The sequence below is a fragment of the Akebia trifoliata genome, chromosome 6 (genome assembly GCF_017979445.1).
Source record: "Akebia trifoliata isolate Shusen 1 chromosome 6, ASM1797944v1, whole genome shotgun sequence".
Taxonomy (NCBI): Eukaryota; Viridiplantae; Streptophyta; class Magnoliopsida; order Ranunculales; family Lardizabalaceae; genus Akebia; species Akebia trifoliata.
This window is the reverse complement of record NC_141380.1, coordinates 4182545-4198811: the sequence shown is the minus strand read 5'-3', so window position 1 is coordinate 4198811 and position 16267 is coordinate 4182545. Positions and strand designations below refer to the sequence as shown.

The following is a 16267-nucleotide window of genomic DNA, read 5'->3' as shown; positions in this document are numbered from 1 at the left end:
CTATATTCAAGTTAGTTAGTTTTTAAAGTTACAAAAATATCATTTTACTATATAAACTTCAAAAATCCTTTAATTAATAATTTAAAATTTAAATAATCCCCTCTTAATACATAGACATGTTTGGATGTCACAAGGTGAGCTCAAAGACCTTTAGTAAGGTTAGTTAGACTCATCGTAGAATTGTTTTTGAAATTTTTGTGGGTGGGTGAGGTGAGGTGAGGTGAGGGGGGGCGGCACAGGCCCCATCTCTTACGCCAGTGACTTACATATATACATAATATAATATTATTTTTAAAAATCATTTCAAAATTTTTGTGGGGGCCATATTTAATAACGAATTCCTCGGACAAAAAAGTTTTTAAAAATTTGGAGTATTAGTTGGAATGTACTTCCTCTTTTAATTATGTTTAAATTCATGGAACCATATTTAATAACAAATTTCTTACATCTAAGATAATCTATATTTTTCCGCCCACTTGATTCTATATATATCGAGACTCAAATATATGTTCCACTTCTCTAATCCCGAGTTCCGACTCAGAACTCGTCATACTATATCTCTCGAACTCGAATGCTCCCAACGTCTTTCATGTTCCTGGGACTCGATTTATATTTTTGTCACATGTCATGATATGATGTTATTTCTAAAATGATCATCCACAATATACTTTCTAACATATTATCGGATCAGGACATGGTTGATCCATATCCGATCTAACAAGGTACCATATCAAAATCTTTTTTTTTTTTTTTTTGATAAATACCATATCAAAATCTTTCGAATCAGATCTTTATCGATTTTAAATTATAAAATTGACTTGATTGTCTGAGTAGAATCACATGCACACACACTAAACCTAAGAAAATGATTTCTTATTGACTATCACCACACCTCTAAAGACACAAGAAATGGATTTACAACCCACATTGGCTATTAGAAAAATTATTACAATGTCAAACCACCATGGACACATACCATCCAACAGCTGTGATGGGAAGTAAATTCCTTGGAAAAACTGATCCCTAAGAAACCTGATTTTTTTTACATGTTAGAGGGCCCATGGTAAAAAAGTGCTGGTTAAAAGTGAAAATCTTACTGAGATTAGTGCCCCTACAAATAAAAGTTTAAAATAGTCAAACCATCCAAGATGTTATTTAGACAGGAGGCGACCCAAGAACAGTGTGAAAGATGGGACTAGATTCCAACTTACGGACCCACACACTATAAACTAGTCTTCAATAATTCGCTCCATGATAATTTATGATGACCAATGGCGAGAGGAGAGGAAAGACGTAACATCAAAAGCTTTCGAATAATCGAATCCAAGAACTCTAGTAACCGATTATAACTAAGAAGAACAAAATCTATTACCCCTTGGTAAAGTGAACCCGTGACTATCCCAGCATGCACAACGTAAAAAAAAACCTATATTTTATGGTCCAAAACTGTCGAATTTCATAAATTTTGACGGATTAAGATTTCAAAATTTTTATTCTCAATTTTGTTTTTTTCGACGGATTGAAACCATTAAGAATTGGGAACATAAAAAATTTCAACGGTCATAGACTGTCGAAATTCAATTTCTAAAATTTGTAGACTTTGACCTGTCAAATTTTCTTGTCAAAATTTTCAATTTTTACGTATTGATGCATTATTCGTAATTATCTAAATAAGTTGTGCATTAGAATTTAGAATTTGCACTTGCAATGGTGCACATTCAACGTAATGAGCAAAAGATGATGTAAATAAATAACTCGTAATCTAACAATTACATAACTTACGACACAATAATCAAATATTGGCATACGTCCATAGTGTGCAAAAGATTTTTCACGAAACTTCAAAAAGAGCATCTTTACCATTATAATGAGAGAAACGGAGTAGAAGTGGTTCTATTCCAAATTTTGGATCCCACAAAGGCCCTGCATTTACATTTAAACTTAATATAATGAGTGGACATTTTCGTCAAAAATCAACAAAATTGAAACCCACAATCCCAAAATTACAAAGATATCATTTTTAACATGTAATATTTAAAAATCCTTTAATCTATATTTTAAATTAGAAATAAGTCCTTTTGATACATGTGCATTTACACATGCCAACTTCTACTAGTACGTTATAATTTCTAAATATGATACAGATAGGACAAAATATGTTACAACTAGATATTTTATTTTCAAAAACTATATGTAAAACAAATAAAGGGAAACGTACATAATTTTAATAAAAACAACTTTGTTATTTTGTTAAAAATTTTATTGAATTGATCGTTAAAGTGCAATTGTAAGAACAATAAAGTTTAAGTTTAATAATTAAATTCCATCACTTGTCAATGAACTAAAAATAAAGGACAAACTAAAAAGATTCTGCAACCACAATATACATAACCGATTCCATTTTCTTAATTTTAAGATCACAATGATATTAATAATAGCAATGGAGGCATATGAGTTGTGGTGATGTACAAAATACATAGAGAAAACATAATTAGAAGATATAAGTTGATAAAGGATGGAAGTGGTGCGCCGCTTCCCAACCCCATTCCAAACTCGTCTGAATCGTCTCCTCCACCCTCGTTGTATCCTGGGTCCGATATGCTCCCACTGTTGTCCCTGTCCAAACATCCAACAACAAAAAACTTTGGCCAAGGTTTTTTTATATTTATTTATTAAATTAAGAAAAATTTATTGCAAGAAAAATGTCTCTAAAAATTTTAGTAAACCCCTAGAACATAAGAATTGATCTCTTAGAAAATTCTATTTTTTTTATTGTTATCTAAATAGTTTAATTGATCGAAACCCTCGACCCATAAAAGTCCCATGTAAAATAATCAATTAATAAAAGCATTTCTTACCAACTCTTTTCAAGTAAATAAATATAAATACGAAAAGAAATCGTTAATGGGAAAATGGTATTTCTAGACATATTCTGAATTTGCAGGACGTCTTTAGTGCATGGACCCAAATGACCATTTTAAACTATTTGCAGTAAAAATTAAAAAAAATTAAAAAAGCTAATCATTGGATTTCTAAAACCATTATGGAAATATTATCCTCTATTTCAAAAATACCGAAAATATTACATGTGTTGACACAACTATCACGTAATGTTGACAAAATATTATCAAATTGTCAATCTTACGTGATGACTTTGTCAATATTAGCATCATTTTGAAAATACCGAAAACTTTTGTAATTATTTGAAAATTTACCCTATAATAAAGAGAAGATTTCATGTAAATCCTCATGAGGATGTACGACCTAGGTTCACCACAAATATTAAATAATCATAATAATTAATAAGTAATAACTAAGATTCTAATTGTTATTATAATATATAAATTCTCAAATAATTACAAAAGTTTTTTGTATTTCCGAAATGTTGCTAATGTTGATAAAGTCGTCATGTCAACATTAGTAAAATTTTGGAAATACAAAAAACTTTTGTAATTATTTGAGAATTTACCCTATTATAAATTTATAATAGCCTTATGATTTACTGTCACTTTGGCTCTTGGACGCAACTCATCAGTCCTTCAATCTAAATCTTCTTCTTTCTTAAGATACTGTCCAATGGCCATGTTCAAAAGGTGAGTGAGTCACACTAGTGTGAAAAATGTACCTGGTCCCACCCAAGACACCAGCATTCATGGTTAACCGATCAATGAGCCCAACAGACTTGGCCTCAAAACTAGAATCCTTAGCATACTTCATCCCTAGTCCCTGCCCAGATGGCACAAAGTAAGCTCCATTCACCATTATATCCCCATCTGACCTCCAATCCCAACCATCCCATTTTCCCTTCTCCGTATCCACGCGCTTTGTTACCTGCCCTACCGCCATGATGCACAAATTAGCACAAATTACTCGTGACATAATCTAGATGCACATCAATTATCACTAATTAACTAAATAAAGAAATTTTTTTGTGCACAAAAAAATAAAACAAAATTTCACATAATCTAAGATTGATCAATCATATGATGTCGTGTGTATTTTTTAATGAGTTTTGTTAACCCGAGCAGATCCTTTGTAGTAGATTTTCCCCGTAGTGGCTTTTAAGTAGTAGAGAATGACATATTGAAAAAAAAAAAAAAAAAATCTAACACCTCAGCCTTGTAAGGATCACGATGTTCATCTGATTTTTTTTTATTTTTAAAAATTAAAATATAAAAGACAATTTTTTAAGCTTGACAAAGGCTTTTAAAATGGACATCCTTGAACTCCAATTTTTCAATGAATGGGATTTTGTGTATGAGTGACATTGTTCTCCCTCAACAGTCAAAATCTACTGCAAGGAATTATAAGAAAAACATATTACAGAGGATCTACTCCGCTTGTTTACAGTTAACATGTGTCCTAAGGGCATACGCTAAGGTGCATTAAATACACCTTTTAAAAATTACTTTCCTATAAACAAAAAATAAGTCATGATTTTGTTGACACCCCCACCTTGACCTACTCTCCTGTTGTGGCATGTGCTTGGATCATAATTTTTCCTCGAGTTACACAATTACACATCCTCATAAATATGTGCAGATGTGTATCTCGAGAAAAAAATCTATGGTCCTAGCACATGCCACAACAAGAGAGTATATGGGGAGTATGTTAAGGGGGTTGGGGAGAGTCAGGAAATCATTATTCTATCAAAAATGCCCTGAAAAGAATTTCATCCTAAAGTGTGGCCTTTGTGCACATGTTAACAAAACTTTTTTTTTAATTGAGAATGCCCTCAACATGTGACTTCCAATCATCCATCAACTTAAATTCTGTAAAATCTTGAATGGACTTTCACTCAAAAAAAAAAAAAATTTCTCATTAGAGAAGTATAAATAACAAACAAATCAAAATAATTACCTCTTTGGCATTGGGATCCGACGGTGCAGTAAATCGATTACCTTGGCTGTAAATTGTGGGGTTAGCACTCCCACCAATGGCATACATCTCCCACTGAGTAAAATCATTATTAACGATATGAATGTAACCAAGTCGGCACCTTGGCATTCTCTGAACAAGTGCTACACCGAAATGGTTAAACGCAATAGTCACCTGCATACCCGAATCGGGAACATAACTATCACTATGACCCAACAACATAACTTCATTGTGATGCGAGAAAAAGTTGTTCGAGATTGTGATCCCTGTGGACCCCATTATTGCATCAATCAGACCATCCTTACAATGAGATAAAGAACAGTGATCAACCCATATTTTACTACCACCAAAGATGGAGATCCCATCACCGTCGGATTTCGTGCGCCGTCCATAATGTGTGGGGCTCGAGCGCACGTTAGCAACTGGGGAAGGCACACAATGGTGTATGTGAATGTTGTGGATGATCACATTGGTGATGAATTGGATGGTAATGCATCCACCACCCACTATGTGAACGTTAGCACCACGACCGTCGATTGTTTTGAAGCTGTTCATGATGAGTTCTTGTTTCAGCTTTATAAGCATGTTTCCTGAGAAGATTATCCAAAGGGGTTCGGTTTGGATTACGGCGTATCTTAGTGTACCAGGCGTAGGATTAACTGGGTCTTTGTCGGATGAGTCTGTGACCACGTAGATCTGACCGTTTCTTCCACCAAGTGCGTCTTTGCCGAACCCAATTGCACAGTCGGCTAGCTTTTGACGGTTAGATTGCCAGTTAGGATCACATCTCCAACAGTCGTCAATGGGGTTACCGGTAAGACAGGAGGACTGGTCTTCCTCGTACTCCCCCAACATTTGTCTTCTTGAGATGGACACATTTACTCTTCTGAAAGAGAAAAAAATTAAAAACAGAGCAAAACCCAGATTAAAACTACAAAAAAACAGAGAAACTCAGAGATTAAAAAAACCCAAGAAATAAAAGTAAAAATCCTACCTTTGTACTTCTTGAACTACAGATTCAGGGTTGGGATGTTGATGGAGAAGAGTGAGGTTAAGGTGTGTTGCTTTGGCAATGTGGGGGAAGAAGGTTTGGAAACAAGTAAGGATAATGCAGGTGTGGAGGATCATTTTAATGGAAGTAGGGAGGAGAGGGAGTGAAGTTGTCCCCGGGGTTTGTTCTTCTTGATTGCTACTTTAATAAGATAAAATTTGAGGAAAATGGGGTTACCTTTATAATTTAATAATGTAAAAGTTGATGTATAAAATGAAAATACATAGAGATGATAAAAGGATGAAAATATTTCAAAAGTTATAAAAGAAAGAGAAGAAAAGGGAAGAGAGTGAGAGTGATTTGTCTAAACTCTTCGTTTAAGTCTAAAGTTTCTGTGTTTTTGTCAGTTTGGGAATTTGGCTAACGTTTATGACGAGGAAGTGAAAGCTGTCAGCTCTATGTTTTAATTTGTTATTATCTAAAGTATTTCATATTAAAAGTTAAGAAAGTATTTAGAAAGAAAATAACCTGGGACGATAAGCCACTATTTTCTTTGACCACTTCATTAAGAAATCAGCTGTAGCCAAACGATTTTTTTTTTTTTTGTGATTAATGCTGGAGTGACTCAGTGGGGGACATCTTGACATGGTAGGACTCATGCCTGTAAATATATTTTCTCCGAGATATAAATAAAACACATCTATGAACATCCGCGTGCCACCACGTCTAGGTGTCCCCATGAGTCCCCCGCTGAGGTCACTTCAACACCACTCTTTTTCTTTTATTTTTGAAAAATCTTAGGGGGACTTTGTTTTTCACTGTGATTCTCACTGTTTTGATGTAAGAGTCTTATATGTATTTTCTCAAGATACAAGTAAAAAGCATTTACGGTTATGTGCGCACCTCCATGTCAGAAATTAGAGAATACTAGTATTATTCTTTTTTTTTTTTTTTTTTTGCTCACATTGCTTATAGAATACGGGATCCACCAATGTCATGCCCTCACGTGTATTAAATACTATCCTCAATTCACAAAATTGCTATCGTTAGGTTTGATGTGGCACGCACCACAATGAATGGCAGCCAAGGGAGTTAGCAAATCCTCTGTAGTAGTTTTATTTTTGCACTTCCCTCAAGTGATTATTTTTTTTTTTTTTTTGAAAATTGAATTTGTCATAACTCAATAACACCAACATCCTTTACTTTAATGAGCATAGATCAGATTTAAAGAAAGAAAAAAAAAATCGACATAATGATTTTTTTTTAAATCACAATCAATGGTTTTGAAAATGAGTGCCATAAACTCTTAAATTTAAAGAGTGTAAATTTTAGTCTTTTTTTTTATTGTAACAAGGTCTAAGCTACTCAAAAGTACTGCAGCCAACTATAGGAAAGGAAACTACTACAAAGGATCCACTCAATCCAAGGGAGTGATATTTTTTGCTCAAGGAATTTTCTTCATATCACTCACAAGCTCTCCACTCCACGCACTTAATGAGGGTAGTTATGTAAATTAGGGATGTCATTCAATCAATACCCTCTCATGTGATTGGTGGATCCTTGATCATGTGAGCACTACGTAAATATATATATATGGGTCCCGTTCAGCAACAAATATTTTGACAAACATTTTGGCAAAACATTTTTCAAAACATGGGTTAGAGGTTTTATAATGGGCTGATTTTTGGTGAGGATGATCTCTACAGTGAGGAGATCATTCTCACCAAAAATCAGCTCATTCCAAAACTTCTAGCCCTAGTTTACGAGTTGAAAAATCGTGGACCGTCCATTTTTTGTAAACCATTTTTGATGGGGTTAAAAGTTTTGGAATGAGCTGATTTTTGGTGATGATGATCTCCTCACTGTAGAGATCATCCTCACCAAAAATCAGCCCATTCCAAGACCTCTAACCTATGTTTTGAAAAATGTTTTGCCAAAATGTTTGTTGCTGAACGGGACCCTATATATATATATATATATATATATGGGAAATGTTTAGCAACAAACATTTTGGCAAAACATTTTTCAAAACATGGGTTAGAGGTTTTGGAATGGGCTGATTTTTGGTGAGGATGATCTCTACAGTGAGGAGATCATCATCACCAAAAATCAGCTCATTCCAAAACTTTTAACCCCATCAAAAATGGTTTACAAAAAATGGACAGTCCACGATTTTTCAACTCGTAAACTGGGGCTAGAAGTTTTGGAATGAGCTGATTTTTGGTGAGAATGATCTCCTCACCGTAGAGATCATCCTCATCAAAAATCAGCCCATTCTAAAACCTCTAACCCATGTTTTGAAAAATGTTTTGCAAAATGTTTGTTGCTGAACGGGACCCTATATATATATATATATATATATATGTGAGTAAAAAGAATTTTCCCAACAAGAAAAATTTTAAGATCTTTTTTTATTAGTCATAATAAATTGACTAAAAAAAGACACTCAAAATTCACTCAACTGACGTGGCACGTGCACAGAATCATAGATATTTTTCTTATTTATCCTGAGAAAAAATTTACGGCTATGTGTAGAGTGTCTGTTTTTTTACTATTTATCATTATTAGTTTTTTTTTTTTTTCTTTTTAGATATTACTAGATGAAGCATTTCTGATTTTTAAGTTAGATTCATAGTGTATTTTCAATTAGAATCAAATATATCAAACAAGTAAATCTTAATAGATTCAGGATTCTATTTTGTTTTAGAAAATTAATTTGTAGCCATTTCGATTAGGATGGTGCATGCAACTAATGATCTCATGATTGTTAGAGATAAAGTTAAGAATAATGATAAAGTGACCTCCAGATTGTACCTCACATCGCACATCCTGACATAAAAGTGTATAATGAATCATAGATTTTTTCATTGAGATACAAGTGAATAAGTCTCTATGATTTCTATACATTTTCACGTCAAAATGTGTGATATGAAGTACAAACTTGAGGTCACTCCCGCATGACTCTAAAGTTAACTCTCCCAAAAGATTTTTCTGTACTTGCATATAAGAGTCATTTTGCTTAGTCATATCCATGGTTTTAAACCTTGTCCGAGTCATCTTTTTGTTAATGAACGAGTGAGATCGTAGATGTGAATCATTCTTCATGTAATATTATTTGAGATATGAGATAACTCAACCGAGATTTCACAAATCTTGGATGAGATAACCGACATAAATCATCTTTGTAATAAATAAATAAAAACGCATTAAAAAGTGCAGAAGAAAAAATCTTAACACGAATGAGCAATCTCTGAAAGAAATTGATTCATCGTTATCTCATGTAAGAGTCGTGCTGGGCTGACACAAACGGAGATGCGAAGGTGACAAAATGATGTGGTGTTGCGTACATTACCATGGATGTTTTTCCCCGACATACAAGTAAAAAGCATTTACGGTTATGCGCGCCACCACATCATTTTTTGTCACCTTGTCTTCATTCGTGTCATTCCAGCATTTTCCCTCATGTAATGTTAGAAGAAGAAAACTATGATGCAGAGACGTGGAGAGCAAAACGAAGGTAGTTAGATGTGGAGACATGGAGATAATCAGCAAGACAATAAAAGAACTTGTGTATCTCTCTGTGCTTGAGAAAGATGAGTTTGAAATTTAAAAAAAAAATAAAAATAAAAAAAAAAACCAAAAAAAGAAAAAGTAAGGAGAAATCAGTCAAAGTCACGTGTTGAAGAAGACTTTAAGACAAATCTAATATTTTTTAGTTGAGGGAGATCAATATTGTATCTTTTGCTATTTCATTTAGAATTTTAGTTTTTGAGAAATGGAAGATGAAACTATATATATATGGGAAATGTTCAGCAACAAATATTTTGGCAAAACATTTTTCAAAACATGGGTTAGAGATTTTGGAATGGCTGATTTTGGGTAAGGATGATCTTTACGGTGAGGAGATCATCATCACCAAAAATCAGCCCATTCCAAAACTCCTAACCCCATCAAAAATGGTTTACAAAAAATGGACGGTTCATGATTTTTCAACTTGTAAACTGGGGTTAGAAGTTTTGGAATGGGCTGATTTTTGGTGAGAGGATGATTTCCTCACCGTAGAGATCATCCTCACCAAAAATCAGCCCATTCCAAAACCTCTAACCCATGTTTTGAAAAATGTTTTGCCAAAATGTTTGTTGCTGAACGGGACCTGTATATATTTATAACTTTAAGACAAATCTAATATTTTTTAGTTGAGGGAGATCAATATTGTATCTTTCGCCATTTTATTTAGAATTTTAGTTTTTGAGAAATGGAAGATGAAACTATATATATATATATATAAAAGATTTATTTTTGCAGATTTTGTAATAAGGAAGATGAAACTCCATTGTCTCATCTGAAATTGAGATGACTCATCCTAAACGTGCAGACTCGTTCGAGATAACTTGGTCTCGTCCACGACCAAGACTAGACGTAAAATCGAGACTTCAAACCATGATCATCCCACAAAATGATTTGCCTTCCAAGCTCAAACCACAATCATTGGATATTGACACATGTTTTTTTAGATTTTGTAAAAAGGAAGATGTCCAAAATTGAGATGACTTGCCTGAGATAACTCGGTCTTGTTCATGCCCGAGATGAGACTTAAAACCATGGTCATTTCCCCCAAAACGCTTTGCTTGCCCGGCTCAAACCTCAATCATTGGATCTTGACACCTAATTTTTTTAGATTTATTGGGAACCTAGTTCAAGAATGTATTTTGGAAGGATGTAGATCACATGTCTTATGTTAATGACAACAGCCAATTTGTTCATTATCTATGTGCTTCTCAATTTTTCACTTTCTTCCATGGTTTTAAATGTTGTCTCACCAGTTACCAGTTTCCCTTATAACCATGTAACCCACTTTAGGGCGGGATCTTTCAAGTCAATCTTTTCACTTTCCATCAGTTGAACAACTCTGGGAAGATTGAGATGACACATCTGAGCTGTCTTGGATATCGTCCACCAATGAGACGAGTTATCTCAAAGACATGTTTAGTTCTAATTTTAAGAGGTTTATTTTAAATTTCGTCCAAAACAAGTCAAATAAATAGGATATCTCGTCCAAGATGACTCAGACCCATTCATGGATGAGATGTCACAACAAGTTTTAAAACCATGCTTTCTTCTCATAGCTACCTAGCTTACATGCATCTCTAGGTTCTATCGATTGTGACAAGCGTCGTGGTATCTCTTCAAAAATCATGCATTTACATTAGGGAGAGTACCTTAGATGTTTATTGAGATTTTTATCAAGCAAAATTTTAACATAGTCTAATTTGTGATTTATGAGGTGCTCTCATTTTTGTTTATTGGGGTACCAAAGAGGGAGGGGGGTGGTAAATTTAAACGTGCCCCTCACCGTTTTGGTGAACATTTGAGAAACCCTTTGTTTTCAAATGCCCCCATCTACGGCCTCCAACCAAAATCATTCATCCCCGACCTACATGGTAAACTTTTGTAACATCATCTTCAATCTAAAGATTTAATCTGCTTCAACATTAATATACAATTTTTGAAGAAGAAAATGATGGAATTTTGAAGATGAGAGCATTTAATTAATTTTTTATTAGTTTATAATAAAAGACCAAGGCTAAACGTACATCATAAATTTAAAAACAAAAGAGATATCTCAAATATTCACCACATGATTTATTTTATTAAGGGATCTATGATGAACATCATACAACCTTAGTCATTTGTTTGATAGAGATCCTAAAACATCATTTTTATTTTTTTTACTTATCGTGGGTGTCCCCATCCTTCAGGTGAGATTAATCCCACGATCACACACATCGCCCTCTCAAAAAGTCTTACGTGCAAGTGATTGAGTTGAGGGTCTATCAGACTCTGGACAATGGTCCCAAAGAATTCACTGCTTCATGGGATTTCGAACACTTGACCTACCCTATTTATGAGGAGCGTATCAAAGCTCGGCTTGTCAGTAGGCCAACCCTTTGGGTTTCCTAAAACATCATTTAATGCTATTCTCCCTAAGATGAATTAATTGATTGGGAGCTTTTCTTTTTCTTTTTTTAATATTTTTTTTTTAACAGATGGGGGTAAAACCGTAAAAGTGAAGGTAAATGGAGTTGAAAATAATAGTATTTATGAAAAGAAGTGACCCTTGGTTTATGAGCAAGAGACCGAGACTGGATGTAATTGGTTCGGCCCCACATTTTGAAATAAAACGATCGTACATGCGCACATGATCCCCAATAAATATTTATTCTTAGATTTTCATCATTCGAGATATTTTTCCTTTTGGAGGAGCATAATTTAACGACTTTTAGTAGTGCCGCCAATTTAGGGTCTCATCTATTGGTCCACATGCCTGGAAAAGGACTTCCTTAATCGTAGCCTTTTTACGTTGTATCTCGAGGAAAAAAATCTACGTTTTATTTTCCACACTACCACGTCAGCAAAGAGTTGAATGCAGTGTGAAAGGAATTGTTAAAAAAAAAAAAAAGAACATTACTTAAAGGACCCTCGTGGAAGGGTTATTTCTAAATAGTCCCTAAGTTTTGCACAATAACTTGATAGGACATTTAGTGAACTATTTCTTTCTAATTGGTCCCTTGTTACTGTCGAGTTCACAGTTTTTACTATTGAACTCGACGCTTTTTTATTTTGTTTTGAGTTCACAATTTTTACTGTCGAACTCACCATTATTTATTGTGAGTTCATCACTTTTAAATAAAAAGTGGTGATCTTGACACTGGTAAAACCCACCTATTTTCAATTTTTGAGTTTTTTATTTATTTATTACAATATATGAAAAAATTGACTAAAAAATTGAGATAAGGACTTGTTTAGATGATTTCAACCCAAAAGAATAATTCTTTATCGATTTTCATTCAAAAACTAAGAAAAAAAATGAAAACAACCTAACTTTTTTGCATATATCTTCAAAATGTTTGAAAAACCTCTTGAAAATGATTTCTTCTTCCTTCTTATATCATTTCCGATGGAATTGAGTCTCCAAAACTTGATTGAGATGCTAAAAATTTATTTTATTTTTATTATGAACACAATGAATTTAATCGGTTAGGACATTCAATCATGAGAAATGTGGGAGATGAGGTTCAGGGATTGTTTAGAAAGAGAAAAAATTACTAAATGGACTATTAAGAAACTGCCCAAAACTTATGGATTATTAAGAACCTACACTTGACAAACACCAATCCATGCTCATGCCCAACTTGATCTGAGGCACAAAATGTTCTACCCAAACCAAATCTAAGTCGGGTTGGCTCATCATTAATACTAGAGAATTTAGTAATAATAATGACTTATAAAAAGATAAGTGTTATGTAAAAAAATATATAAAATTTATAATTATTTGTCCTAAAGAAGATGATGATGATGATTAACTAAAGTTTGAACGTGAATTGTGAATGAGAAATAAACAAAGATCTTTAAAGTGTATTTTAGAAAAATACCCCTGTAAAATTGGTGATATTAAGTTTATCCTCTTATAAAATACAAGATTAGGATTACCCCCCTTGATCGTGAGTCAACGTTGCTTTTTTTAGATGATTTAACAATGAAATTTTGATTTAGTAATTTAAGTATTCAAAGAACATTTTGACAATAGTTAAAATTTTACCATTAAATCATCAAGAAAACACAACATTGACTTACGGTCAAGGGGGTAAGCCTAATCTTGCATTTTACAAGGGGGGAAACCTAATATCACTAATTTTACAGGGTTGTGTTTCTAAAATACCCAAATTGAAAAGTTATATATAATATATATATATATATATATATATATATATATATATATATGGAGCGGTTCGGCAGCCCTAAAGTTTGCCAAGTTTTGTGCCAAACATTTTTTGTAAATCACTTTTGATGGGGTTAGAAGTTTTGGAATAGGCTGATTTTTGTGAGGATGATCTCTACAGTGAAGAGATCATCCTCACAAAAAATCAGCTCATTTTGAAACTTCTAACCCTAGTTTACAAGTTGAAGAATCGTGGACTGTCTAATTTTTATAAATCACTTTTGATGGGGTTAGAAGTTTTGGAATAGGCTGATTTTTGGTGAGGATAATCTCCTCATCATAGAGATCATCCTCACAAAAAATCAGCTCATTCCAAAGCTTCTAACCCATATTTTGAAAAATGTTTGGCACCAAATTTGGCAAACTTTAGGGCTGCTGAACCGTCCCCATATATATATATATATATATATATATATATATATATATATATATTATAATCATATTAAGTTCGGGTTTGAGCATAGACATTGGTTCGAGCAATCCAATGTATATGCCCGAACCCAAAAACTTTGTTTTGCCTAAACCCTACCTAATTATTCCAAACCCCGACCCAAGGTCTAGTTGAATCCATCGGGTTTTGGTTTCGCCCGCCCAAGATGCAGTCCTACTCTAAATGACTTTGAAAGTGTTTTTTTCAAAAGAAAATGTTAATTAACTACGTAGGACACTGTGCTGACATGGAGCTGTGCACAGAATCATAGATATTTTTCCTTGAGATACGAGTAAAAGCATCTATGGTTCTATGCTCAAATCCATGCCAGCATAGTGTGAAACATAATACCCTGCACTGTCACTTTAGGACTACTCTTTTTTAATTAATCCTGGAAATCAATGGGAGCTAGGGTTGGTAATGGTCGGGTGTTGGTCAGATGAAGCAAATATAGTCGTATCCTTATCCAACTATATATCCGGTTATCTATATTTGATTTTTTTTCCCCACCTTTGCTAAGGATATCCAATCCAACTATTTATCCAATTTTTGAAAGGATATTCGTATCCGACTTATATATATACCATACTGTGAAAATGATGGAAGAACCTTAATTTTGGTTTATACATATATCTTATTGTGAATTTAACTTATTAAACTCGAATAAATTGATATTTGGATTGGATAAGATGCATATTTATATCCGACCATAAAAAAATTCAGATAAACTTATTCGAATTCATAATCAAATAAAAAAATTGTACCCATACCAGAATAACTCAGGTGAGATGACTTAAGAGGAATAGGGCTGGCTTGAGGTACAACCCTTCTCTTTAGAATTGGGTTAGGACCCAACCAAACCTAGCCTCATGACTTTATCAATCAGTTAGACAAACACCCCATCCCTCTATATTTACGATTTTTCACATTTAATATTCACATAACATTTTATGATATTTCAACTAGGGGTGCAACTTGGTTCGGTTTGAGGCCAAATCGAAATCGAACCATCCTAGGTCGGTTCCAATAAATGAGAACTAGAACTGAACCAAATTGCCATAGAACTAAACCAACCTGAACTGAGCTAAGGTCGATTTGGTTCGGTTCGATTCTATGGGCTGTCAATATCTTAAACACCTAATTGAATCAACATATTTTAATGAATATAAATAAATATGAATATGAAATCTCATATGATGAGACATTAATTTATCCATTAATAAAATAAAATCATTAATGTGTCCATTAAAAAAAAATCAATAATTTTTCCAACAATTAAAGAAAATCATCAATCCATCCATCCAAAAAATGCCATTAATCTAACTATATAAAAAAATTCAATCTATCCATAAAAATGCGTATAGTTTATTTAATAGATTAATAATATTTATTTATAATTTTATTGGTATAAGAATTGGTTCTCGGTTTGGTTCGGTTCTATACAATGCATGAATTAAATCGAACCAAATTGGTCGATTCTTTATTTTGTTAACCCGGAATCGAACCGAAGTTCATTATAAACGAAACCAAACCAATCCAAAGCTCTCGGTTTGGTTTGTTTCTCAGTTTGAATCGGACCAAGTTGCACCCCTAGAAGTGTCAGTGGACTTGGACTTTGATCATTTTTAATAAGTCCACACTTGTTTGGGGGAGCCAGGAATTTGCCCATGTGGGGGCAACTAAGAGTAGAAAAAAATTTGTGAGAGGAACAAAGAGTGAAAAAAAAAATTGTGGGGGTAACTAACAACCGATTTTTTTTATGAAAAATTTACTTAAAGGACCCTCGCGAAGAGACTTCTTTCTAAATAGTCCTAAGTTTTGGGAGGTCTCTTAATAGTTCATTTAGTAAACTTTTATTTTTTTAACAGTCCCTAGACCTCATCTCCCACATTTCTCATGATTGAATGACCTAATTGTATGAACTCATCGTTTTCGTTCAAAAAAATTTAGATTTTGGTATCTCAATCGACTTTCGAAGACGTCATTCCATCAAAAAAGATTTAAGAACAAAGAATAAGCTATTTTCAAGGGTTTTTTCAAATATTTTTGAACATTTATATAAAAAATTAGGGTTTTGGATTTTTGGATGAAAATCGATCAAGAATGGTTCTATTGGGTTGAAAATGAAATCATCTAAATAAGTCATCATCTCAAGTTTTTAGTCGATCTTTCCATGTGTTTTAGTTGA

At 33.4% G+C, this 16267-nt stretch overlaps 1 protein-coding gene across 1 annotated transcript; it reads right to left on the bottom strand.

The window, feature by feature from the left end:
• Window positions 1-2400: 2400 nt before the first annotated feature.
• LOC147399737 (putative pectate lyase 5) lies at window positions 2401-6164 on the bottom strand. The gene is made up of 4 exons (XM_086445206.1): window positions 5873-6164; window positions 4861-5764; window positions 3626-3831; window positions 2401-2616 (listed from the first exon to the last, which is right to left on the bottom strand). Exons 1-4 carry the CDS (start codon window positions 6004-6006, stop codon window positions 2418-2420), a joined length of 1443 nt encoding a protein of 480 aa, XP_086301332.1. The 5' UTR covers window positions 6007-6164; the 3' UTR covers window positions 2401-2417.
• Window positions 6165-16267: the final 10103 nt, after the last annotated feature.